The sequence below is a fragment of the Narcine bancroftii genome, chromosome 3 (assembly GCF_036971445.1).
Source record: "Narcine bancroftii isolate sNarBan1 chromosome 3, sNarBan1.hap1, whole genome shotgun sequence".
Lineage (NCBI taxonomy): Eukaryota > Metazoa > Chordata > Chondrichthyes > Torpediniformes > Narcinidae > Narcine > Narcine bancroftii.
Window position 1 is genome coordinate 25,131,561 of NC_091471.1, and position 26,528 is coordinate 25,158,088.

The 26,528-nt window shown below is 43.8% G+C and overlaps 1 protein-coding gene across 2 annotated transcripts; it reads right to left on the reverse strand.

Annotated features, from left to right (window-relative positions):
• Positions 1-23,956, reverse strand: LOC138756073 (oxytocin-neurophysin 1-like). Of its 2 annotated transcripts, XM_069922741.1 has the most exons (4): positions 23,832-23,956; positions 4,532-4,596; positions 2,020-2,224; positions 1-242 (listed from the first exon to the last, which is right to left on the reverse strand). In XM_069922741.1, exons 1-4 carry the CDS (start codon positions 23,881-23,883, stop codon positions 187-189), a joined length of 378 nt encoding a protein of 125 aa, XP_069778842.1. In that variant the 5' UTR covers positions 23,884-23,956; the 3' UTR covers positions 1-186. The 2 variants fall into 2 exon arrangements, with proteins under 2 accessions (XP_069778842.1, XP_069778840.1); XM_069922739.1 differs by lacking the exon at positions 23,832-23,956 and having other exon boundaries at positions 4,532-4,678.
• Positions 23,957-26,528: the final 2,572 nt, after the last annotated feature.

Here is a 26,528-nt window from a genome sequence, read left to right on the forward strand (position 1 = left end):
TTGTTAGTCCAAGTGTTGCATTATTTCACATTTACTTAACATGGCTGTAAATGTCTGAAAATCTTTAGCAGTTACAATTTCTGTCTATTCAGCATTAAAAGATGATTGTATTCAATGTTGATCTGTGGCGAGTGACGTAGGTTTGTTGTCCTGTGCTGCAGATCAGGTTTTCCCTGGTGGCACACGTTAATCTGAGGAGAAGATGGTCCTGGTGTCACAGGTGGGATCCACTGTGCAGCTCTCTGTGATAAATGAACAGCACAATGCCATGACAGTTATTGACAAACACAATACCCTGAAACATCAACCACCTTAAACAATGTTCAAACTTGTTTTACTTCTCTAACTTTTGCTATTGAGTTGAAATATTAATTCAGCTTTTCTCCCCAATGGAAGCTGCCCCACCAGCTGAGTATTTCAAGCATTCTCTGTTTATTTCACTAATTATTCACTGATCTAAATTGGAAAATTAATTCAATTTCCACACCTCAGCAGACATCATTGTTAAGTTTTAAATGAATTGCAGTCTGATCGCATCTGATTAAATAGTCCGAAAGCAGAAATACAGCAAAGATGTGGATTTGGAATCTTATCTGTATTCACGTGCAGCTAGAGTTTGGGGTATAGCAAGCTAGGCATCTCTCCATACACTAAGAGTCATACCGCAACATCCTGCCCACCACATTCACACCAATTAATGTGTACCAATCTGTATTAATTCCAGAACATTAGGACGGCATGGTTCGTGTAGTGGTTAGCGCAATCCTGTTACAGCGCCAGTGACTGGAGTTTGAATCCAGTGCCATCTGTAAGAATGTTCTCCTCATGTCTGCTTATCTGTGTGTGTTTTCTCCAGGTGCTCCAGTTTCCTTCCACCCTTCAAATCCTACCGGATTGTAGGTCAATTGGGTGTAATTGTGTGATGTGGACTGGTGGGTCAAAAGGACTTGCATGTCTAAATTTTAAATTTAAACTTGTAGCCTTCTCTGCCATTAAAGTGCTGATCAAGACACTTTTTGAATTCTGTCAGCAACTCTGCTCCCACCAAAGATCCCCCCCACTCCGATTCTCTTTAAATCTCTTACCCCATGCCCTAAATACATGTCCTCTTGTGCTATCCACATTCGATAAGGGGATAAGCTACCTGAAGCCTTCTCTTGTGTGCGCCCCTCAACATTTTATATGCCTCAACCATGCCCCATCTTAACCCCCTCTACGCCTGAAAAAATAGACCTACCCTCTCTTTATTCTACCCAAGAGAGTGCTCTACCATTGGTCTTCACCGTGAATTGAAGAAATTGCTAATTTACGTCCAGGCTCACGCACAGGAATAGATTTTTGCTAGGTTTCCAGGAGACGTGTTCAGGTTCTGTGTGGAGCCGAATGCACTCAACTCCTCTGCTGAGTCTGATGTTGAGGGTTTCTGAACCCAGATGCTAAGTTAGAAGATCGGCCCTACGTTTATTAGAGATGAACTTCAAGGGGTAAACTCTTTGTTGCATGGTTGGAAATGCTGTAGCTTAAATCCAAAGTGTTGCTTCAGATAAAATGTCGCAAGGTATGTCATAGAAGCTAGGAAGTAGCAGAGACAATCAACACAGGTGCATATCATGACACATGTTCACGACAATAAACCTGATACAGATTCTGATTTCAGAATAAATTTCCATCCTTCCAATGGAGGAAACTCTCAGCAGGGTCTGGCAGCATCTGTGGAAAGAGAAACAGGGTTATGTTTCAGGTCCAAAGACAAAGTGTCATCGGCTTAAAACATGAACTCTGTTTCTCTGTCCACAGATGTTGAGTATGTTTCAGATTTTCAGCTGCAGGTGATGTGCAGATAAACATGGCATTAAACAGAAAATGGGGATCTACCATCCACGTTGTGGGCTTCTCACTTTAGCTGCAGTGCCTATGTCCAGTGGGGTCCACAACAAAATGAACGACATATTCCACTGGACTAGACGACTTCAATTTCTCTGGAATGAAGTCAATTGGATTAAAGGGACAGCATCTCACCAGCAGTGCAGCAGGTTCCCGATGTGGCACATTTCCCACCATTCCTGCCGCAGAGTCTGCCGGTGGGTTCACAGGGAGAGGGCAGGTAGACTTCCTTTTGGCACCTCAATGTCTCAGAAGTTCCAAAGTAGCAACCGATCTCCTCCCCACAGCAGATGCTGGTTCCAAAGCATTGACCCCGATTTCCTGGGCCACAAGGCAAGCACTGGGGAAGGATAGAACATGCATCACCACAGCAGTACAATTGAATTGTTCACCAAGGTACAGTGAGAAGCTTTGATTTGCAATGCTAGTGAGGTCATTCAATCTGTTCTTGTGCAGCAGGTAGCGTAATAATAAAACAAAAGTACAGAGTATGGCATTTCAGAACGTCAAAATGGTGTTACTGGGACAAAGTGCAGGATATAGGGAAAAAGTACAGTTAGACGGTGCAGGAGCATCATCTTTTACCAATGAGAGGTCCCTTCAAAAATCTGATAACAGCAGGAAAAAAAAACTGCCCTTGCACCCAGAAGTTTATTTTTTTCATTTATCTTCTGTCTGACCCAATAAGGTGATTGGGGCGGGATGGATCCTTTATTGGCAGCTTTCCCAAGGAGGTGGGAGGTATTGATGGAGTGATGGAGTGGGGTTTGGTTTATGAGGCCGATCTCACAAAGAGTTAAATATTTCTCACACTATCACCAAGTTCTAAAGGCTCTTTTGTCACAGTGGTAAACAAGAACAAATCTGCCTATGTTGGCGTCTAGTGCAATATCCAAAAATGTTGGAGAAACTCAGCAGGTCATGCAGCATCCGTAGAAAGCAAAAGTCGGTGGATGAGCGTCTTCCCTTCCCTCCCACTTCCTTATATCTGGCATCTGCCTGATTTTCAGTGCTCATAGAGAAGGGTTTGGCCTCAAAACGTTGCCCGCCTTTTGCTTTCCATGGATGCTGCTAAATTTCTCCAACGCTTTTGGCTACTGCGCCCTTTTTTGTAAAGATAGTTTACTTCTTTAAACTGCCAGGTCACATAGCATGGAAACAGAGCCTTCAACTCACTGAATCCGCATCAAGCACTTTTTCAAGTAATTCTGTCTTTACCTTCCATTGAAACCTCAATAAATTATTCTCCACAGATTAGATGTTACACGTAACCAGCCACTGTATCTTTCTTGTTGAAATATATTCCTTTATAGATTTTAGTTATTTAATAGCACCGTAACACCAGAATATATCCAAAATGACCAACATAATATTATTAAGATCCATTCTCTTGTTGAGGCATTGTACCACAATTAATGTCATTTGAATCTATAGAATCAGTACGTCTATTAGGCTAATATGGTCTTTCTTTTATAATGATCAATCTCAGTTACCAACCTCTTAGACCTGTTTGTAAACCACACATGAACTACCTTTAATCTAGCTCTGCAATGAAAATTCCAGCCTAATACTATATCAGGTATCACGAACAAAATTGGGCCCCAAATATTTCACTTTTCCCTAAATTGGTTTTGTTCTGAGTTGTAAACTCCAATGAAGTACCTTTAGAATTTTCCATTCTATTGAAATATAAAAATACCTTTTTGATATTTGCTTTTGCGCCAGAGTTCCCAGCTGCTGTCTACCGTGATCTCTGTGCCTCTAACATACCTCTTTGTTGGACAATGCCATTGTCCAATGTATTGCCATTTGTATCAGTGTTGGATAGAGAAAGAATCCTCAATTATTTAAATTCTCAATCCCAGTCCCATTCTCACCTGTCTGTTGGCAGCTTCTTCCATTGTCGATAATAAGACCCAATGTCAACTAAAAGAACACTACCTTACCTCCTATCCCGGCACCATGAAACCCTTTCCAACTGAAACCATCTCTCAACTGATCCCATTGATTTGCTTATGTCCTTTTCTCACTCTGTTCACTTAAAATATCTGGTTGACAGTATCCATGTCCTTATCACTTTATCTGCCTTAACCAATCTCCACACAACTTTTTAAAAATCTTGCACCTCTCTCCTCCCCCGAGCTTTGCAGGGAAATCTGTAAACCCTCCACTCTCTCCTCTGATCTGGGCAAAGGTCCCTGGTAACTCCATCTACAGATGCTACTGGATTGGCTGAAGTTTTCCTACATTTCTATTTTTGTTTAATATTCCATCATTTCTTCAATAGATGTCTCTTAATAAAACACTATCTTACCTTGTCCACACTAAAACCTAAAAGGTATTAAAATCCTTCAGATTGGATGTATAAAGTGCCATTGTCCTTGACATTAGCTTTACAGAGAGTAACAGATCTCCAATCTCATGAGAACAGTATGCATGTTCAGGATAGGATCATGTGTAGGACTACTTTAGAATGCACATGAAACCTTGGATTAAGAAAAGAGGGTTTGCATTCATTATGTCAGACCATAGTCAATCTTATTAAAGGCCACCCTTTGCTATATCTGTCAGTGAAAAAAATCTGTGATCTCTGCAAATCTGGATCAATTGGAATAGCTCAGTCAATGTGAAGAAAGCTGCCCCTTACCTGTCTGATCTCCATCTCCATGATGGATCTTTTGCCTCCGATGGGGCAGTTGCTGATGTAACAAGCTGTGGAGAAGGAGAAGAGGCAGAGGAATCCAACTGTGAGGCAACCGGAATGCATGATGTTCTCCTGGTGTACCTGGACAGAACAAACCTTCCAAACTGCAATGAGCAACTTCAACTTTCCTCCCTTTTTATACCCTTGAAAATCTTTGGTGCATTGGGTTGTTATCATTTTGTTAATTTATTGTTAGCTGATTATATTTTCTGAACTATTGTAATGAACAATCATACAGTGCCACTCACGATTCACCTGAGGCCAGTCCCTAACCTCAATGTTTTAATTTTACGTGCTTAATTTATTCAACACATAAGTGGAGGCCATTCCAATCTGAATATCATTTACCAATTAAATACTACCTTTATTCTTTAATGCATAAAGATCATTGCAATCAAGGTTAAGGTGAAAATTAACAAGTACAAATGATTATGAATTAGAAAAAGGGTTTGTGGCTAGAAGTATCTGGAATTAATTAAGTAGAAAATGGGACTGAACATCCTATTAGTAAATTAATTTGAAAAGCCCCAGTAAACTGATGAGAACCTACCCAAACTAAAGACCACAGCACAACAGATGTCAGAGTTGATGGATTGAGGGAAGTTATTGGATTTGGAACTTTACTACAGTAGAACTCCTGGTATCTGGCATCTATGGGGATTGGTAGATGCTAGATTAGTGAATTTCCCAGTTAATCAGGATCATGGTTTAACGAACTAACTGCGAGGGGGTGCCAATTTTAAACTTTCCTATTTTTTACCTATTCCTTTTTTGGCTGGAATTCACAATTTTTTTTTTTGCCGGTTGCTTGAATTCCAAATAACAGGGATTTTACTGTATTCAGATTGAACAACCAAAGCAGGATTGCCATCAGATCAGTAAAGTGTACTTTCAAAGTGGTTGAAACCTAACCCCAAACTAATATCTCTTGAGCAAGGTGCCTAGATCCTGTCACTCCAGAAATGGAAGGAACTCAAAATGGGAACACCTCTGGACTTTATCCCAAAAGTTAGCTTGAGAATATAACAGCTCAATCCAGCCTTCACACACTTGGCCAAAGTTCATGCAGGTCGCGACTGAAGTTCACGTCCAAATGTTTCTGCTTCAGTCTATCAAGAAGAGAATTCCAGACCCCTGCCACCTCTTAGGTCAAACGCTTTTCCCACCTCTCCCTTCTATCAATGACTTTTCTATTTTTTTAAATCCCTCTCCTCCTCTCCTTTTCTCAGGGAAGCAGGTCCTTCCCACTTATGCTATCCTCACTCCTGATAATATTTGCAGCTCAGTCAAACCTTTCCACAGCTTCCTCTGTTCCCTAATTTATCCAATCTTTCTTCATAGCTACGATTTTCTTGTCCCACAACATCTGTGGAAATCTTTTTCACACCCTCTCCAGTGCAATCACATCTTTCCTGTTAGATGGAGACCAGAACCACACATATGGACTAATTAGTGTCACAGAGTCAGACGGCACAGAACTAGGCCATTTGGCCGACTATTTCCATATAGAACATGGTACCCATTGTACTAATCCGAAATTCTGGACTTGACCATATCCTCTGCCTGGAAGAGTCATCAAGACACCTCCTAAATGCTGACAGTTGACTCTGCTTCCACCAATTACTCTGGCTCAAACTGAACAATTTCTTAGGTTCAAGCATTTTCCTGACTACAGATATTAAGTTAATTGGCCAACAGCATTGGTTCTCAACTTTTTTCTTTCCACTCACATACCACTTTAAGTGATCCCAATACCATTGGTGCTCTGCGATGTGAGTGGGAAGAGAAGGTTGAGAATCACTGCTCTAGGCCCAATTATTACTGAAATATCTTGCTTGAGAAAAATTGTCATTGGCCCATTTCCTTTGGAGTTATGAAACCGTGCACATAACAAGTCCATTAGGGGCAATTAAAACAGTGGTTTTCAAACTTTTTCTTTCCACTCACATATGACCTTAAGCAATCCCTTACTGATCACAGAGCACTTACGGCATAGGGATTGCTTAAGGTGGAATTTGAGTTGGGGGGGGGTGCGGTTTGAAAACCACTGATCTAGAACATAGAACATTGCAGCACAGTACGAATCCTTTGCCCTAAGATGTTCTACTATATCTTCTGCCATTTCTTTATGTTCCTGGGGTTGCATTCCATTTAAACCTTAGGCCCACTGCTGTTCTGAGCACTAACTCTTTAGTGAATGAAGTCCTCACCTCTCTCTCTGGCATGTTAGGTGTATCATCCACTGTGAAAACTAACACAAATGTCTTGTTCAAATCCTTGACCATTTCCGCATTGTTCATTATTAGTTCCACCTTTTCATCTTTCAAAGGCTGGCTGCGGTCACGTACTTACCTTCATCGAGAGCAGTACCGACCGCTGGTGATGACATAAGCCATGCGACGCGTGGGGCTAAGAACATGCGTGATTGTGTTAAGCGTCAGTATGCGGGTGATGAATCTCAGATGCAGGAGGGAGGAGGGTGAGAGGGTCAGGATCACCTGTGTGGCAGTGAGAAGGTCAGAGGGGTTTAGCAGGGTGCTGTTTGGGGAGTTGAAGAATGCAGTGCTGTGTCCAGTCACTAGTAAAAGAAAGTTGACTTCCTCGTGTGCTGAAAGAAATGAGTGAGCGCATTCTTTCTTTGTTTGTAAGCTGCGGTAAATCAGTGCTGCTACATGTTCACTTCAGTCACACTTTACATATTTATAAAAAATTCTTACGTCTTTTATGTTCTGTGCTAGTTTACTTTCATAAGCTATCTTTTGCTTCTTCATTGCTTGCTCAGTGGTTCTTTGTTGCTTTTGAAAGTTTTCCCAGTCTGCCTGTTTTCCACTACTCTTGACAACTTTGTTAACGCATGAGCTTTTTAATTTAATGCCTTAAATTCATTAGTTATCCAAGGCGGACTTTCCCCATCCCTTACTCTCCTTGTTTTAAATAAGAATACAGTTTTATGAGCACTCTCTTTGAAATTCTTCTGCTGTCCCACTATATAGCCTGTGCACCCAATCCATGCATTCATGATCAGCTCGTTGACTTCATCCACTTTGCTGCCAACTTTTGCCCCAACCTCAAATTCACTTGGTTTATCTCTAGCAACACTTTCCCTTTCCTCAATCTCTCTGCCTCCATCTCAGGAGACAAACTCTTGACAGAGATCCTCTAAAACTCACCAACTCCCACAACTACCTTGACTACACCTCTTCGCACCCTGTCTTCTGTCCTAAATCCTAAATAAAGAGGACCCCTTGTGGTGAATGTCTGCCAGGCTGCCTGTCTCCCCTCTGGCGAGCCTTGCTGTACTAACATTGGCTGTACATTATCTCTACTGTTAAGGACACTCCCCTTGGATATAACTCTATATGCACCTATTGTCTTTCATTATTGTACCATGAATTTCTGCTAATAAAAGTCCTGATTATTGTTTGACCCCATCATCTTTGTCTACTTCATCAAATGGCACTTCAATTTTATTAGCAGAAATAGATGCAGCTGATAATCGACCAGTTGGCCCCGAGGGCCAGAGAAATTTTCAACCACTGGATTGCTTGTTTCGATTACTACATGGCTTGAAACAACGTGGTCGATGAGGTGAATCAGTGTGGCCACCTGAACTCTCTGCAGGGTGAGGTCCCTTTCGCCATAACACAAGGAGCTACCACTCTGGCTATAGCCCAGGAATGTCCGACTACTTACTATGTAGCGCCACGGAATGTGGTGCTTGCTCGACACCAGTTGTTGACTAGACACCTGAGACCCGGGGAAAGTGATGCTGCCTATGCACTGGCTCTCGACTCACTGGCAAACGAATGTGATGTCAGGGCAGTCAATGTGCAACAACACCACAATGCCTTGAAGCTGGATGCTTTAGTCAACGGGATTGACTCCAGTTACATCCGACAGAGGCTGCTGGAGACGGAGCCCTTAACCTACGACCGGGCAACCACTCTAGCTAAAACACTGAGAAGTGCCATGCGGTCCAGTGAAATGCTAGAAACTGAAAAGGAAACATCCAGGAGTGCTGGAACCCTGAAGGAAAGATAAAGGCAAACTCCTGAAAAATGCTACTTCTGTGATAAGAGCTGGCACCCCAGACAGAAGTGCCCGGCTCGATTTTTACCTGCGGTTATTGTGGGAAACTCGGCCACTTCGCTAAAGCATGTAAGGCAAAAAGTACTCCCACTGATAAGAAGAAGAGAAACATCAAGAAAATGCGTCCTGGAGCTGCAGGAATTGAAGACAACTCTGAAAATGGGGTATCTAGAAACGAGCAGGCTGAATCGACTTCAAGTGACGGCGAGGTGAGCTCCCCTGTGATAGCTCAATTGACTCCAAAGCTTGGGGGATGTTACGGACTGGAACGGTCGACTATGAAGGAGGAGGTGAATGGTGAGACTCTTGATTGTCTAATAGACTCGAGGAGTGATGACAGCTACATCCGCGAGAGAGTTGCCAGAGACTTAAATTTGCTGAGATATCCAATGAACCGAAAGGTATTGATGGCTTGTAGTGAAACTGAACAGGACAAGTGTAAAGTTATTTTAAATTTGCAGGGACATTGCCTGGCTGATGTGTGGCTCTTTATAATGCTGGAGCTCTGCGCCCCTGTGGTACTGGGGTTAGATATTCAATCTCAGATGAACAGTGTAGTGTTAAATTTTGGTGGGCCACTACCCACACTTACCATCCCCCGCGCTAGTTACTGCGGTCTGTCCACATTAAAGATCAAAGCTCCCTCCCTTTTCAGTGATTTATCCCCTGAGTGCTGGCCGATTGCCACTAAGAGCCATTCTTACAGCAAAGAGGATCATGAGTTTATCAAAGCTGAGACCCAGAGATTGCTTAAAGAGAGAGTAATTGAACCCAGTAAGAGCCCATGGCGAGCCTAGGTGGTAGATGTGAAAAATCACACTAAGAAACGTCTGGCTATTGACTACAGCCAGACAATCAACCATTCCACGAACCTGGATGCCTACCCCCTGCCACACATCAATGAAATGATTAATCAGATAGCGCAATACAAAGTGTACTCCACTATCGACCTCAAAGCAACTTATCAACAAATCTCCATTAAAAAATGGGAATGACCCTATACAGCCTTCGAGGCTGATGGGGGGGGGGGGTGGTTTTACCAGTTTAAAAGGGTACCTTTTGGAGTCACTAATGGTGTGTCCGTGTTTCAGAGGGAAATAGATAAGATTGTTAGGACGTATGAGTTACAGGGTACATTTCCTTATCTGGATAATGTCACTATCTGTGGGAAAACACAGGCTGAGCACAACAACAACTTAAAGAAATTTTTAGCAACAGCTAAAGAACTGAACCTTACATTTAACAGGGCAAATGTGTGTTCAACGCGACAGAACTACCCATTCTGGGCAATATTGTCCGCAAGGGCGAAATCCGCCCCGACCCGGAAAGAATGGCCCCCCTTAAGAAATTACCACCCCCAAACTCAGCAAAAGCCCTTAAAAGGTGTATGGGATTATTTTCCAACTACTGCAAATGGGTTTGGGACTATGTCATGAAGGCACACCCTCTGTTTGACACTAAATCTTTTCCTCTCTCCCCAATGGCCTTGAAGGCTTTCGAGAGAATTAAAGCTGATATTGCTTAAGCTGCACTCTCGTCCATTGACGAGGATGTCCCATTCCAAGTAGAAACTGATGCCTCAGATTGTGCCTTGGCAGGAACCCTTAATCAAAAGGGCAGACCTGTGACATTCTTCTCCCGCACATCACGTAGACCTGAACGTAAACATCCTGCCATTGAAAAAGAAGCGCAGGCTATTATTGAAGCTGTTCGCTACTGGAGACACTTTCTAGCCGGCAGAAAAGTTACTCTTGTCACTGATCAGAAATCTGTTGCCTACATACTCAGTACTAAACACAAAAGTAAAATCAAGAACGATAAGATGGCACGCTGGCGAATAGAACTCTCAACTTATAATTATGAGATCCAGTATAGACCGGACAGGTTAAATGATCCCTCTGGCGCATTGTTACGATCTGCTGCTGGTGCTTGGCTGGAGGGGCTAAAAGAGATCCATAAAAGACTGTGCTACCCAGAGTCACGAGATTCTTCTACTACATAAGGGCTAACAACCTTCCTTACACTCTGGAAGAAGTCAGGAAACTGACTAAAAGCTGTCCTGTTTGCGCAGAATGCAAACCGCAATACTTCAAAGCTCTGGAGGCCACTCTCATCAAGGCAACCCGACCTTTTGAGAGGATTAGTTTAGATTTTAAAGTGCCGTTACCTTCCAACAACAAAAATGTATATTTCCTTACTGTAATATGGCGAGCTCTCCACTGGCCACCGTGACAGAGGTGCACCAAAGAAAAGGTACAAGGACTGCCTAAAGAAATCTCTTGGTGCCTGCCACATTGACCACCGCCAATGGGCTGATATCGCCTCAAACCGTGCATCTTGGCGCCTCACAGTTTGGCGGGCAGCAACTTCCTTTGAAGAAGACCGCAGAGCCCACCTCACTGACAAAAGGCAAAGGAGGAAAAACCCAACACCCAACCCCAACCAACCAATTTTCCCCTGCAGCCGCTGCAACCGTGTCTGCCTGTCCCGCATCGGACTTGTCAGCCACAAACGAGCCTGCAGCTGACGTGGACTTTTACCCCCTCCATAAATCTTCGTCCGCGAAGCCAAGCCAAAGAAGAATTGACGAATATTCCAAGTTTCCCTTTGCGATACCCTGCCCTGACGTCTCGTCAGTGTCTGTCATTAAGTCACTTGACAGAATTTTCAGCATTTTTGGTTTTCCCAATTACATTCATACCGATAGAGGCTCAGCATTCATGAGTGCTGAACTGCAGGGAGCCCTTCTACGAAAGGGGATTGCCACCAGCCGTACCACAAGCTACAACCTGCAGGGCAATGGGCAGGTTGAAAGGACTAATGCTACAGTCTGGAAGACTGTTAATTTTCCTTTAAAAACACATGGTTCCCTGTTACCCGGTGGCAGGAGGTGCTGCCTGAGGCACTACATTCTATTCGGTCTTTATTGTGTACTGCAACAAATGAAACACCTCATGAACATATGTTTGTCTTTCCTAGGAAATCAGGAACTGTGATGGACTGGCCAGCCTGTTTATCTGAGCCTGGAACCGTGCTGCTGAAGAGCCACAGTTGGGCGCGTAAAACAGACCCCCGAGTCCAACCTGTTCAGCTACTGCATACTAACCCCATGTTAAATTCCCAGATGGGAGTACTGACACTGTACCCCTAAGAGATCTGGCCTTGCCTGGTTCGTCCCTTTCTCATACCCCTACTCAGAGGGAGCCTGAGAGGTTGGACACACCCCCCTCCCCCCAGCCTGTGACCCCTAGTTAGCTTTCAGATGGCCATGCTGAGGCTCCACTGCCTCACGCTGGCAATTCTGGAGCAGGTCCATAAGCCAGTTCTTCCCACACTACAGACCCAGGACCTGTAGCAGTTCCCAAGGTTGCAAAGGAGCCGCCTGTTTTGAGACGAAGTACCAGAATTCGTAAACAACCTGATAGGCTGACATATTCATAAAACATCTCATTATATTTCGATTGCTTGTTAGATACTGGCGTATTTCGGCTGTTAGAGTGTCTCAAGGCCAAACATAGTATCCATGTATCGCTTGCTTCAGTCTTTCCTAGCAGCTGTCCTTTTGATTTGAACCCTTCTTCTGCTGGGGGGAGACTGTGGTGAATCTCTGCCAAGCTGCCTTTCTCAGCTCTGGCGAGCCTTGCTGTACTAACATTGCCTGTGCATTATCTCTACTGTTAAGGACACTCCCCTTGGATATAACTCTATATGCACCTATTGTCTTTCATTATTGTACCATGAGTTTCTGCTAATAAAAGCCATGATTATTGTTTGACCACATCGTCTTTGTCTACTTCATCAACTGGCACTTCACCCCTGAATAGAGTTGGGGGTGGGGGTGGGAGAGGTGGGGCGGGTGGTGGGGGTGGAAGGGAAGAGAGCAGAGAAGCAGGAGGAACACAGGCTAATAGGTAAGAGGTAATAGGTAGATGCAGGTGGGAGGGTCAAAGAGAAAGAAGCTGAGAAGTGATAGGGAGAGAGGGCAGAGGGCAGCTAAGAAAGGGCTCTCTGACAAAAGAAGGAAGGGAATGGGTGGGGAGCTGAAGGAAGGGAGAGAGTGTGATATGGAAAGAGAGAGAGAGAGAGAGAGAGCAGAGGAGGGGGTTAATGGAAATTGGAGGTCTATATTAATGGCATCTGTTTGGAGACTGTTGAGACACAATTATTAAGGAGCTGTGGGGACCTTTTGCACTTCCTCTGTTCCTCCACACCACTCTGTACAGTTGCCTTTACTTGTGGCACCTCATAGTTCTTCAGAATAAATTCTATTTGCCTCTTCTCTTCCCAACGCATCACGCCACTTGGAGCTTCCTGCAGTCTAAACCTCCGCAGACTATCATGCAATATCATTCCCTTATAAGATAATGATTCAAGATTCAATTTATTGTCTTAGTAATAAAACAGTGTCATCCTGTATGAAATTTCTTTTTGCCTGCTGCAAGGCAGACAGATTCGCCATCGGCAGGAATTGCCTAAGTGCTTCTTACAGTCAGAGAGAGAGAGAAGCAAAAGAGAGCCCACCCAGAGTCATTGAGTGTCCTTAGATTCTCCCCCAGTGCTTCTGCAGTCTTCGTAGCCACACAGAATCCAGCCCAAACGGTGGGCAACCTGAGCTCCAGATCTGAGCTGCCAACACAGTCAAGAAACCTTCAGCACCCTTGGCTCCTCCTCGCATCCCAGTTCTGATACCTGCCACTCCTCCAGCTGGTTTGAGCCAGTCTCCATCAGTCCGCAAGTCTCCTGATAGCACTCTCCAGCAGCCCACAGCTTCTGCAGGTTCCTTGCCTCGAGTCGCATGCACTGGTCCCCCAGCCACAGAGCCCCCACACTGGTCCGTTGCGTGGTCACCGTCACCATGAGTCATCTGAGTCATCTCCTCTGCTTCTCCCTCTCAGATGCTGTGCGATCTTCTTATCCTCTGGTGTCCTGCTCTAGTCTTCTGCTTCCCCACTAAGTTAAGTTTAAATCATTAATATTTATTACAAAAAAGCAAGGGAGACTGTTTTGAGCTTTGTGGAATCTCACTGGCAACTCTTCCAATTTTAAAGAAAGCAGTCAAGTCAACCTTGCTTTCTGCAGCTGTGCTACTCTCACTCTCTGCAAATTTTAAAACATTTGATGCTTTTAATCCTGATAATTCATTGGATAAACAAAGCCTCACACTGAGCTGGCTCCAGCATGTCTGAAGAGAAAGGACTCTGAAAGGACTATTTGAACATGCCATGTCAAGTTGGTTGAATACTCATTAAAAACAGCCACTGAGTCAGGAAGAGAACAGGAGAACTGGCCCAAAGATTAGTCTGGGAAACACATCAGGAGGTTTTTAAAGGGAGGTGTAATGTTTGATGGAGGTAGTTCCATGGTGTAGCATGAAGTCAGCTCATCACTCTGACACACTGGATGAAAAGCTCAGTACAACCCCTTCCTGAGATCAAGTGCAGTATTAATGTTTAGCTGATCAATTGGATCATCTGCAAGAAGGAAGAGAAAGAGGGTGCAAGAGAGTCCTGCTCAGGAGGAAGTGACTGCCTGGTGCGAGTTGACTTGCTGAGGATTGATGCAGATTGGAGAACATCTCATTCCAGCATTAAGCCCACCACCACGTTGTAATGATAGTGATCATGTTTGCATGGCCACTAGCAAGGCCTCGATTATGGTTCCTGTTTGATTAGACTTGGCTGACAGCAGGGGACTGAGACAGTGTATGCAAGATCTGTAATGGAGGCTTTGCAGCCTCATTGCATGCCTCATGTGCTGTTTACAACAACTTTAAAGTAAAGAAACTTTTTCTTCATCCATGTGTTGTCTAAGAACTCACACATACAAGATGAAACATGGTGTCAGAAGTGAGATAAAGGAAATTACTGAAGGAAATATTTTAAAAGGTAAAATCTAAAGTCATCAACTGATCAGTGAAGAGAAGCTAACACAGTGAAAAATGAAAGGATTACATCCACCAGCGAAGCTTCAGCTGACAGGTAATGTGGCTGAAAATTGGAACAGATTCAAACAGCATTCTGGATTGTATTTAGTGGCAGTCGGAACTGATGAGAAAAGTGATAAAGTGAAAACATCAGTTTTCTTACATGTCATGGGTGATGAAGGCCTGGACGTGTATAAGAACTTCATATTTGCTGCTGAAGGAAACAAAATGAAACTGGGAAAAGATAATGGAGCAGTTTGAGGCATACTGCAGACCTTATCATAATGTAATGTTTGAAAGGCACAGATTTTTCACATGTATAGAGAAAACGGAAGGAGGTATTGATCAGGAGGTGACTGAATTGAGAAACAGAAGCAAAATGTATGAATTTGGTGGACTGACCAACTCGCTGATAAAAGACAGACTAGTGTGTGGTATTCCAGATAATAGTCTAAGGGAAAGTCTGCCAAGAGAGCAAAATCTAGACCTGGAAAAAGCCATAGCTCTCTGAAAGGCTACAGAAACTGTAAAAATGCAGGCAAAAGAGCTGTTCAGTGAAACTAGCTGCAATGTGGATGCAGTGAGCAAGAATAGACATAAACTGTTTAACAAAAAGTGCACCAAAGTGGAAAGAGAGGTGTGGCCAGCGAACAAAAATGAAAGGGACAATCGAAAGCCATGTCGTCGATGTGGTACACAACACTTACCCAAAAAATGGCCAGTATATGGTAAAACTTGCTATAGGTGCAACAGAAGCATCCATTATGCCTGTTGCTGTAGGAACCAAGTGCAACAAAGCAATATTCATGCAGTAGATGAAGGGGAGATAGAGGAATTCTATGTAGATGTTGTGACTGAAAACAAGAAAGAAAACAGAGACTGGATGTTGAGATTAAAAGTGAATGACATTTACATTTCAGTTAAATTGGATACTGGAGCACAAATTAATGTAATATCAAAGACTGATTTTAAGAAGATTAGATCCAGACCAAAGATGTATGGAACAAAAGTGAAGGTGACAGCATATTCGGTACAGATATACCAGTGCAAGGAGAATGCATGGTCAAAGTGAAACACAAGGACAAAGAGCACATGCTAATATTCATCGTGGTACCAAAGGATGTACAGGCCATACTAGGTTTAACAGACTGTGAGAAACTGAACCTTGTAAAAAGGGTCCTCATTGTGGAAAGTGAAGGAGAGACAGTCTATGATGAGCTCATGAAAGAGTACAATGACCTATTTCAGGGTCTAGGCTGCCTTCCAGGAGAAAACACGATCAGAGTGGATAAATGTGTGCCACCGATAATACATCCATGCAGAAAAGTTCCATTTGTGAAGCAGAATTGGACAGGATGGAAAGCCTGAACGTGATTCAGAAGATAGATAAGCCAATGAAGTGGGTGCGTTCACTTGTCGTTTTGGACAAAAAGAATGGAAAGCTTAGAATTTACTTGGATCCAAGAGATCAAAACAGAGCAATAAAGAGAGAACACTTTAAGGTTCCGACGTGTGAAGAAATCATGTCACAGTTTGCAAACGCAAAGTTTTTCAGCAAGTTAGATGCATCATCAGGATTTTGGCAGTTGAAATTGGATGAAGCAAGTTCAAGACTGTGCACGTTCAATAGTCCATTTGGCAGATACAGATTCCTAAAGTTACCATTCGGAATTACCTCAGCTCCTAAAGTGTATCACAAAACTATCCAAATGGTCAATGAGGACGTGGACGGAGTTGATACCTCAATGGATGACATCATAGTTTGGGGAACAACGAGAATGGAACATGATGAGAGACTAAGGAAAGTGCTAGAAGCAACAAGAAAGCAAACCTGAAGTGGAATAGAGAGAAATGCCAGCTTGGGGTGGCAGAACTAACCTTTATAGGAGATATTATTGGCAGGGAGGGCATTAGACCAGATCCCAGACAGGTGTCCGCCATTGGGAACATGCCAAGACCACAATGCAAAAAAGACATACGGAGGTTTAATGGAATGGTCAACTATATGGGTAAACTCATATCTAACCTCTTAGAAAAGATGGCTCCATTGAGAAGACTAACAGAAAAGAACATTGAATGAGAGTGGAATCATGGGAATGAAAAATCATGGAGCAAACTAAATAAATTGCTCAAAGAGGATCAAAATTGACAAAATCCTGAGGTAGAGAATTGAGCTCTACATCTATAACTACGATAACCTATACTGGCTGGGCAAGCACAATAACCCCCCCCCCAGAGGACCTATCCTGGCGGACGTGCGTCAGTGCAAATCTCAGCTGCCTCCAGTCTCTCCACGATAACCTTTTCCAGCCTGGAGTAATGAGATTGTTCGTGATAGCCTGAAACCTTGCCTACTCCATTTAACATGTCAGGTCTGCACCGAGTGCAAGCCACAGTTCTTCCGACCTGACAAGTCGCACCTCACAAAGGCCACACGTGCCTTTGAATGACTCAGCATCGACTTCAAAGGGCCCCTGCCCTCATTCAGCAGTAACGTATATTTCCTGAACATCATTAACGAGTACTCCATGTTCCCTTTTGCCATCCACTGTCCCGACATGAACTCAGCCACCATCATAAAAGCACTCCACAGCATGTTTACCCTCTTCAGGTACCCAAATTACATCCATAGTGATTGGGGGTCCTCTTTTATGAATGAGGAACTACAGCTGTACCTGTTGGCTAGAGGCATTGCCACAAGTAGGACGACCAGTTACATATCCCGGTGAAACGGCCAGATAGAGAGAGAAAATGCCACATTTTGGAAAGCTGTCCTCCTGGCTCTTAAATAAAAAGACCTGGTAGTGACTGGTAGTGTCCCATTGGCAGAAAGTCCTGCTGGAAGTACTTCATGCCATCCAATCTCTGTTACGTACCACTATCAACGCAACTCCACATGAACACATGCTTTTATTCCCAAGGAAGTCGGCGACCAGAACCACACTGCCACACTGGCTCTCATCCCCGGGACCTGTCCTGCTGCGGAAACATGAGAGGGATCACAAGTCTGATCCATTGGTTGAAGAGGTGCGACTCCTGCATGCCAACCCTCAGTGTGCCTGTGTGGTGTACCCGGATGTCCATAAGGTTAAAGTCTCAGTCTGAGACCTGGAGCATTCTGGACACCCCTGCCCACTCCCCACCCCCTTCAATGCAGGTCCTACCTACATCCGTACCGCCCCCCCCCCTCACTCAGTGACCCATCCCTACCCACCTCGCTATACACCCTGGACCCTGTTCCAGCTGCTCCAACCACCGTGACTGCCCTCACATACATCCAAGCCCCACCTCCGATGGAGCCGGCCCTCCCTCCCCAGCCTCAGGACACATGACTTGAAATGGAGCCGACCATTATACCACCGGTGGAACTGCACCGGTCACAGAGGCAAAAGAGACCACCTGACCAGCTGGGCCTCTAGGATTTTTAACCCGGTGGGGTTTTGTTTTAAAAGAGGGGGTGAATGTGGTGATATGATTATGTGAATATATGGCTATCAATGGATAGCTGGCTCATCCCCCACTGGTGACTCACTCCCTGGTAACTCCTCCCCTTGTGACCCTGGAATAAAGGTTGACCTCCTCAGTTGAGCACATAGAATTTGGCCAGTTACAAGTCTAAAGTATAATAAAGCCTATTGTTTCCTCGCTCTATGGCTTTGGAGTTATTGAAAGGGCCGATCATACAGCAAATCTGAAATTATCTTGAAATTGTCTGTCATAATCCCCAAATAATTTTTCAGGAAGCAAACCTTTTGAAAAAATTGTTTGTGTCCAGTGTAATGGCCAGCACTACAACGTACAGCGACAAAATGTGTGCAGGAAAATGACGCTAAGAATGTGAACCAACCTTGCACTGTTTTCTTTTGTATATTTTTTTTATTGTGAATAAAGATTTTTGTAATAAAAAGTCTATTGGACTGGAGTGAGAAATGTTGGAGAAAGGAACTGAGCTGAAGGTGACTGGAAGAGTCGGCAGAGAGAATGACCTTTAAAAATCCGATTCAAGAGATTTCTAAACCGAGGAAACCATGGTAACTTTTCAAAGAACAAATCCTTACAATACAATGAGCGTTTAAAGTCTCAGGAAAGCAAACCGCTGGAGCAGAAAGTTTCCCCAGCAAACCATTTGATGAAAGAACCTCTGGTAATAAATCTATAGAGACAGGGTAACATCCGAGGGGCACCTCCCAGGACCTTTCTCAAAGACTTCTTTACCAGGATAAGAATGAAATGTTTGTTAGTAATTGCATGACGCTCAGCCCCATTCACTGGCAATCACACTTTGTCTGCACACAGAGCAACCTGGGCACCATCCAATTTGCAGCAAATAAGTAATAAAACCAGAAGACAATAAAACATATGAGCGGAGATGGAGACAGGCCATTTAGCCCATTGAGTCCACCCTGCCATTCCATCATGGCTGATTTTCTGTCGTTTTCTCTTGTCTTCTTCCTGTTGATATACTTCCTGCTCAAGAATGTATCTACCTCCACCTTAAATATCTCCAATGACTTGGACATCACAGTTGTCTGGGGCACTGAATTCCACAAATTCACCACCCTCTGTTCCAAAAGGATGTTTTTGTATTCTAAGGCCATCCCCTTGGTCCCCTACGATAGGAAACATTTCTATCCACATCCACTCTAACCAGGCTTTTCAGTATTTGATACGTTTCAATGAGACCCCCCACCCCATTCTAAACTTCAACCGTACAATCTCAGAGGCTTCAAATGCTCCTCATATGAAAACCTGTTTCATTTGGTGATTGTCCTTGTAAACCTCCTCTGGACTCTTTCCAATGCCAACATATCCTTACTGAAATAAGGAGCCCAAAACTGCTCACAATATCCCAGATGCGTCTAACCAATAAGGAAGGGTTGATGAAGGGCCTTTTTTCTGGAAACGTCGACAATTCCTTTCTCCCCTATGGATGTGGCTTGACCACTCAGTCTGTCTGTGATTAGTAAGGGATTACTTAAGGTGGTATGTGAATGGGAAGGGAAGGTTGAGACTCACCGGTCTAGATCCATTATTGGGAAAAATTGTCAGTGGCCCATTTCCTTTGGAGTTATGAATCCATGCATATAATGAGTCAATTAGGTACGATTAAAAGAATGGTTTTCAAACTTTTTTTTTCCATTCTCATAGCACCTTAAGTAATCCCTTACTAAACACAGAGCACCAATGGAATAAGGATTAATTACAATTACGGTGGTATGCAAGTGGAATGAAAATGTTTGAAAGCCACTGCTCCAGTAGATTGTTCTTTTTTGCTCAGATCTCTTGAGGAATGACCATCTTCAGCAACATGAAAATCAAACACCTCCATTGAAATTCAATGAGGTTATCATTGTTGGGTGGACCACCATTCTCAGCCAGCGGTGCAGAATAGGCGAACCATCTCAGCTCTGTTCTGTCATCATCACTATGACAGGCCTCAGGCTACAACCAATTCGATCCCCTCCATATTAGGGGAAGAAATGCCTCATAGCCCCTGGCAGGGCAAAGGCTACAGCACTGGCACCTGCCAGTCAACTCTCTCTGCCTCAGAACTCCACTTTTAACCCTCCCCATCTGTCCACTATCCTTCACCCCTCCCTCTCTCATCACTCCCTTCCTGACCCCTCACCCAACCGAGCCCCAAACACACTGGCTATCCCTCCTGTGCCCTCTCAGTCTTGACCCAAATTGTTGACCACACTTTTCCTCCCACTGATACTACTCGACCTGCCATGTTCCTCCAGCGGACTGTTTTTATTTGTTACCCAGGACTGACAACATTGAATTGATTTGTTTCATTGCCATGTGCACTGAAATGGTTTGCTTAGTGCTGCAGCTAATACTGGAGCACAGGCCTTCAATAATGATTTCAGATCTGCCACTGAACTTCCTGATCTATATGCTGCAAGCAGTGAGGATTGGTGTCACACCTCCTCCATGATAATGCTGAACACCGGGACACAAGGATGTGTCACTAGGAGTGGCGGTAGAGGCTGAAAAATTAGGGGCCTTTAAAAGACTATTAGACAGGCACATGGACGAAAGGAAAGTAGGAGGTTATAGGGTAGGGAGGGTTTAGCACTTTTTTACAGTACGGCACAATGTAGAGGGCCGAAGAGCCTGAACAGAGCTGTAATGTTTTAATGTTTAATGTGTACACTCCCTATATACGAGTGACTGTTTCAGTGAACACTGCTTCAATATGCATGCTATTGAGCACATACAGCAGTTGGTCCAAAACTAAGCAGCAAACAAAGAGATAAATAAATAAGACAGTGTAACCATATCAAAGAGTGCGTGGCATAGAGAAAACTATAAAATATGATGCAAAAAGAAAAGTACAGTTAAACACCGACATCACCTTTCACCAGTGAGAGACCCATTCAAGTGTCTGATAACAATAGGGGAAGAAAGAGCCCTTGAATCTGGACATTTGAGTTTTCAAGCAAATATATCTTCTGGCTGATGGGAGGTGGGAGAGGATGGAAGGTAGGAGAAGTGAGGATAACTGGAGTGGGATGACTTTTAATATTTTGGCAGCTCTCCCAAGACAGCAGGAGGTATAGACGGAAGCGATGGAGGGGAGGTTGGTTTGTGTGACGACCTGAGCTATGTTCACCACTCTCTGCAATTTACCGTGGTCATGCACAGAACTGCTCCCATACCCATGATGCATCTGGATATGGTGAATACTTAAAAGTTGGTGGGAGAACTTGGGGGCATGCTGTACTTGCTCAGGTTTTTGTGAAAGTGGTCACTGATGTGTTTTCTTGGTTGCAACACCAATATGAAGGCAGGTTGTTGGAGGTACGCACTCCTAAGAACTTAAAGCTCTCCACCGTCTTTACTTTAGCACCTTTGATTTGTGCAGGGGTGTATGCTCCTTCCCACCTCCTGAAATCAAGGACAGTTCCCTTGTTTGGCTGACGTTGAAGTTGTTATCCTGACACCATGCCACCAGACTTTCTATCTCCTTCATGCGTTCCATCTCGTCATTGCTTGTCATCACCTGACAATGGTGGTTTCATCTGCATACTTGTCAATGGTGTTACAGCAGACACTCCCTTCCTCATAACCCTCCATTTTTATTTCATCCATTTGTCTCTTAAATGCCCCTGTTTTTCCAGCCTCCATTACTGCCCTCAGCAATAAATTCCAGGCACCCAAACTCTCTGTGTAAAAAAACTTACCCCTGATGTTTCCCCTAAACTTTCCTCCTTTCCTTTTTTACAGATGTCCTCTGGTGTTTGCTACGGCCACCTTAGGAGGAAGGTTCTCACTGTCGACCTTATCTATGCTTCTCAGAATCTCATAATTGTCACCAATCCTTACCGATTGCAGTCTACAGGTCAGGAAGTTCAGTTGCAGCTGCTCTTAAAAGAATTATTGCTTCAGGGTAGAGTATATGGATGTTTCGACTGTGACGCTGCTGGAAAACACTGAATTTCGTGACTTGTTCATGACAATAAATTGTGATTCTGATGTCAATGTCTTGGCATTTTCCATTGCAGGTGTAGTACTGAAGGTCTGTGCTCCTAAACTAGCTGCAGTACCAAGCAATCTATTCCAGTCATTTACAACACTGATGATGTGGGAAATTGCCCAGAAATATCCCATTCACAAAGAGAAGGAAAAATTCAATCTGGATAATTCCAGTTGATTCATCTGCTCACAATCACCAGCAAAGTGACAGAGGTTGTCGTTGACTGTGCTGTCATTGGGCACTCACCGATGACTAACTTGGGATTGACCAGGATCAGACATCATCAAGGCCTTCGTCCAAAGGGTGAAAAACTACAGCATGCTGTTGTGCAGAGGGACTTGGGAGTGCTTGTGCATGAATCACAAAAAGTTAGGTTGTAGGTACAGCAGGTTATTAAGAAGGCAAATGGAATGTTGGTCTTCATCGCTAGAGGAATTGAATTCAGGAGTAGGGAGGTAATGTTGCAACTGTACAAGGTACTGGTGAGACCGCACCTGGAGTACTGTGTCCAGTTCTGGTCTCTATATTTGAGGAAGGATATACTGGCTTTGGAGACGGTCCAGAGGAGGTTTACTAGGTTGATCCCTGGGATGAAGGGGTTGATTTATGATGAAAGATTAAATCGTCTAGGATTGTATTCGCTCAAGTTCAGAAGAATGAGAGGAGATCTTATAGAAACATATAGGATTATGAAGGGTATGGATAGGATAGATGTAGGAAGGTGTTTTGAGGTGGCTGGGGAAACTAAAATGAGAGGACACAGTCTCAAGAGTCGGGGGAGTAGATTTAGGACAGAGATGAGGAAAAATAGTTTTTCCGAGAGAGTAGTGAATGTTTGGAATTCTCTGACCAGGGAAGTGGTTGAGGCTGCTTCATTAAACATATTTAAAATTCGGTTAGATAAATTTTTACATGATAGAGGAATTAGGGGATATGGAGAGAAGGCAGGTAGGTGGAGTTAGGTCATAAATTAGATCAGCCATGATCGTATTGAATGGCGGAGCAGGCTTGATGGGCCATTTTTGGCCTACTCCTGTTCCTACTTCCTATATTCCTATGTTCCAAGGGCCAAGGTGGGGAGTGACTGCCCCTGACATCACGGCTGTGTCTGAGAGGTGGTGGCATCAGGAGTCCATGTAAAACTGAAGTCATTGAATGGAATTGAATATTTTATTAATATAGCACATTTTAAACACAACGGAACTTTACTCCAAAGTGCTGTACTCCAATTAATCAAAAAATAATCAAAGTACAAAAATCAACAAACACAAAAGACTAGACCCTGGACAGAGGAATCATCTCACAGAATAGTAATGGGTTGGAGAAACACGTGGGTGGAGGGGAGCGGGCGATAAGCTGCCTAAACACACTAGTGCGGCCGACTCAACCCTGCGCAAGACAAGCCCTGGGTGGGTGCTGCAGCTCCCTGGACAACCAGGACAAAAGTGAGGCCAAGACTTTTATCTGAGGTTAGAGGAATTAGAAGCAAATTAGAAGCTTATCATCTTTTCTTAAAGCTGCGGCTGTTATAATGGGCATCAGTAAAAAAGAATCAGACACCACTTTTGGAGACCGGTGCATCATTAGGGTAAAACACAAGACAACTTTAGACTAAACACAATTTAGACTTTAGACTTAAAACATTTCATAAAATTACTTAAATCACAAGCTAAACTAATTCTATTATACATAAAACACTCAGTCGCAATTATATTAAAAAAAACTTTGGTCTCATCTGTCCACAAGACCTTTTTCCAGAATTCTGCAGGCTCTGTTAAATACTTCTTGGTAAACTGTCATCTGGCCATCCTTTCTGTAATTAACTAATGGTGTGCATCTTGCAATGTAGCCTCTGCATTTCGTTTCCGGAGTTATGAGTGGAGAAGTGGCAGATGGTGTTTAATCCGAGCAAGTGTGAGTTGTTGAACTTTGAGAGGACAGATGAAAAAAGGAAAGTGCACAGTAAACGGCAAGACCTTCAAAAGTACGGAAGGTTTTGTGGTATAAGCCCTTGACTCTGAACGTTCAGTACTTGCAGATGGGGTTGTGTCAAAGAAGGCAAATAGAACACTTGCCTTTGTCAGTGCATTTAGTAGAAAAGTCAAAAGTCATGTTGCAACTGTATAAAATTGTGTTTCGGCCACATTTACTCATGTATGCCACATTACAGGAATATATGGAGGCTGCAAGATTCCTCTGTATATCAGTACTCTTGAAGGTGCTGCCATCTTCTGTAAACTTTCCTTTTATATTCATCTTCTCAAAGCTCAACACTTACCCGGAGAAGGTACAGAAGAGGTTCAGCAGGATGCCTGGATTAGAAAGCAGGCACATCTTCCCCTCACCTTCCCTCTCCACTTTCCAAAGGGACTGCTCCTCCGGGACTCCCTCATTCACCCGCATCCCTTCTTACAAATGGCTCCTCTTAGTACTTAGCCCTGTGACAGCAAGAAATGCTACAGTTGTACCCACACCTCTTCCCTCACCACCATTCAGGGCCCCAAACAGTCTTTCCAAGTGAAACAACACTTCCCTTGTGATCCTGCAGGGGTCATTTACGGTATCTGGTGCTTCAGTTGTGGCCTCCTCTACGTCGGAGAGACTGGTCACAGATTGTATCATTGAGCACCTTCCCTTACTAGGATCTTCCAGTGGCCAACCTTTTTAATTCTTCACAATATTGTCACAGCGACATGTCTACTCATGGCCTCAAGCACTGCCAAACCAAGGCTACCTGAAAACTGGAGAAACTACATGTTATATTCCATATGGGCACTCTCCAACCAGAAGGGATTAATATTGACCTCCAATTTCCATTAAACCCCTCCCAAAATCTCAGCCTTTTTCCTATCTCTTTGCCTCCTTTCCACCAGCTCCACACCCTCTACCCTTCCCTTTCCTATCACTCTCTGCTTTCTTTTCTTCTACCTTCCCACCTGCATCCACCTATTACCTGTCAGCCAGTGCTCCTCCCCCTGCCCCTTCCTCCCTCCTCTCCTCTCCTTTCCCTCACCCTACATTTTTATTCTGACGCCTGCCTGTTTTTGCTCACCCCTGATGAAGGTCCCAGGCCGGAAACGTTGATTACCCTATAATTCTTATGTGACCTGCTGAGTTTTGCAGTATGTTTGTGTATTGTAGCTATGAGGAAAGGCCTGACAAACTTTCTCTGGAGCGCTGGTGGCTGAGTCTTTTGTGTTTGACAGTGAGAGTCTAGTTCCCAGGGTGGAAATGTCAAATGCTAGATGACTTAGGTTTTAGAGAATGGGAGAATGTCTAAAGGATCTTACAAGGCAAGTTTTTTTTCAACAAAGAGTGGTGGGTGTCTGGAATGCAATGGCAGGGAAAGTGGTGGGAGCAGATATGAGGCATTTGGACCGGAGCATGAACTTGCAGGGAATGGATGCATATAGAATAGGTGTGGGCAGGTGGGATTAGATTAATTTGGCATCATGGATGACAGAGACCTCGTGGCTGAAGGATCTGCCCCTGAGCTGTCATGTTCTTTAAACTATGTTCTAAGGTTGCATTACATTACATTTTATACACAAATTAAAAAGCCAGTACCTGGAACTACCTAGAAGGTAGTTCAAATCCTCAAGTCCATGGTGGATCCCACAGAGTAATCCCATCAGTCTCATTTCCCTGTTATTTTCCTATACCCCTGAAGGTTTTATTGTCACATCTGCTTGATAACTCTCCTTTCGTTCTCTTGGCAGACATTTCTGTGTGTAATCTCTGCTTCTTCTACCCCACACCCTTTCCCCAAGTCTTAAAAGTTCTCTTCAATCTCTAACTTTTCCCAATTTTGTTGAATATTCAAAAGCATAGTTCAGAGAATGCATCCATGATAGCTTCCTTGATCAGAAGGTAACCAAACCTACCAAGGGAACATGCTCTTTTAAATCTGGTTATGTGCAATGAGACAGGTGAAATTAGTCATTGTATAGTTAGAATCATCTTGGAAAGAGCAATCACAGAATTATTGCACTTCTCGTACAAATGAAAGGTGCAATAGTATGATCGAAAACCAGTATATTATGCCTGAACAAGGGAGACTACAACGGGATGAGGGAGGAGTTGGTTCGTGTAGACTGTGAACACAGGCTAATTAATGGGACACTTGAGGAACAGTGTGATACACTCTATCAATAACTCCAAAGACTGAGTGAGGAACGATATGGCCAGGTCACAGTGGGTTACATGGGGTTGAGTCATCAGTGGGCAGGCCAGCCACTTATGTACAGAGCAGCCACAGTATATACATGTATACATATCATTACATTCACCCCTCTTTAAAAAAAAACAACCCAGTCCTAGAGGTTCAGCCAGTCAGGTGGCTTCCTCTGCTTCTGTGACCTGTGCAGCTCAGGCGGGGATGTACTGGTCGGTTCCGTTGCTGGCCGCGTATCTTGAGGCGGGGGAGGGGGGCAAGGCTGTTGCCA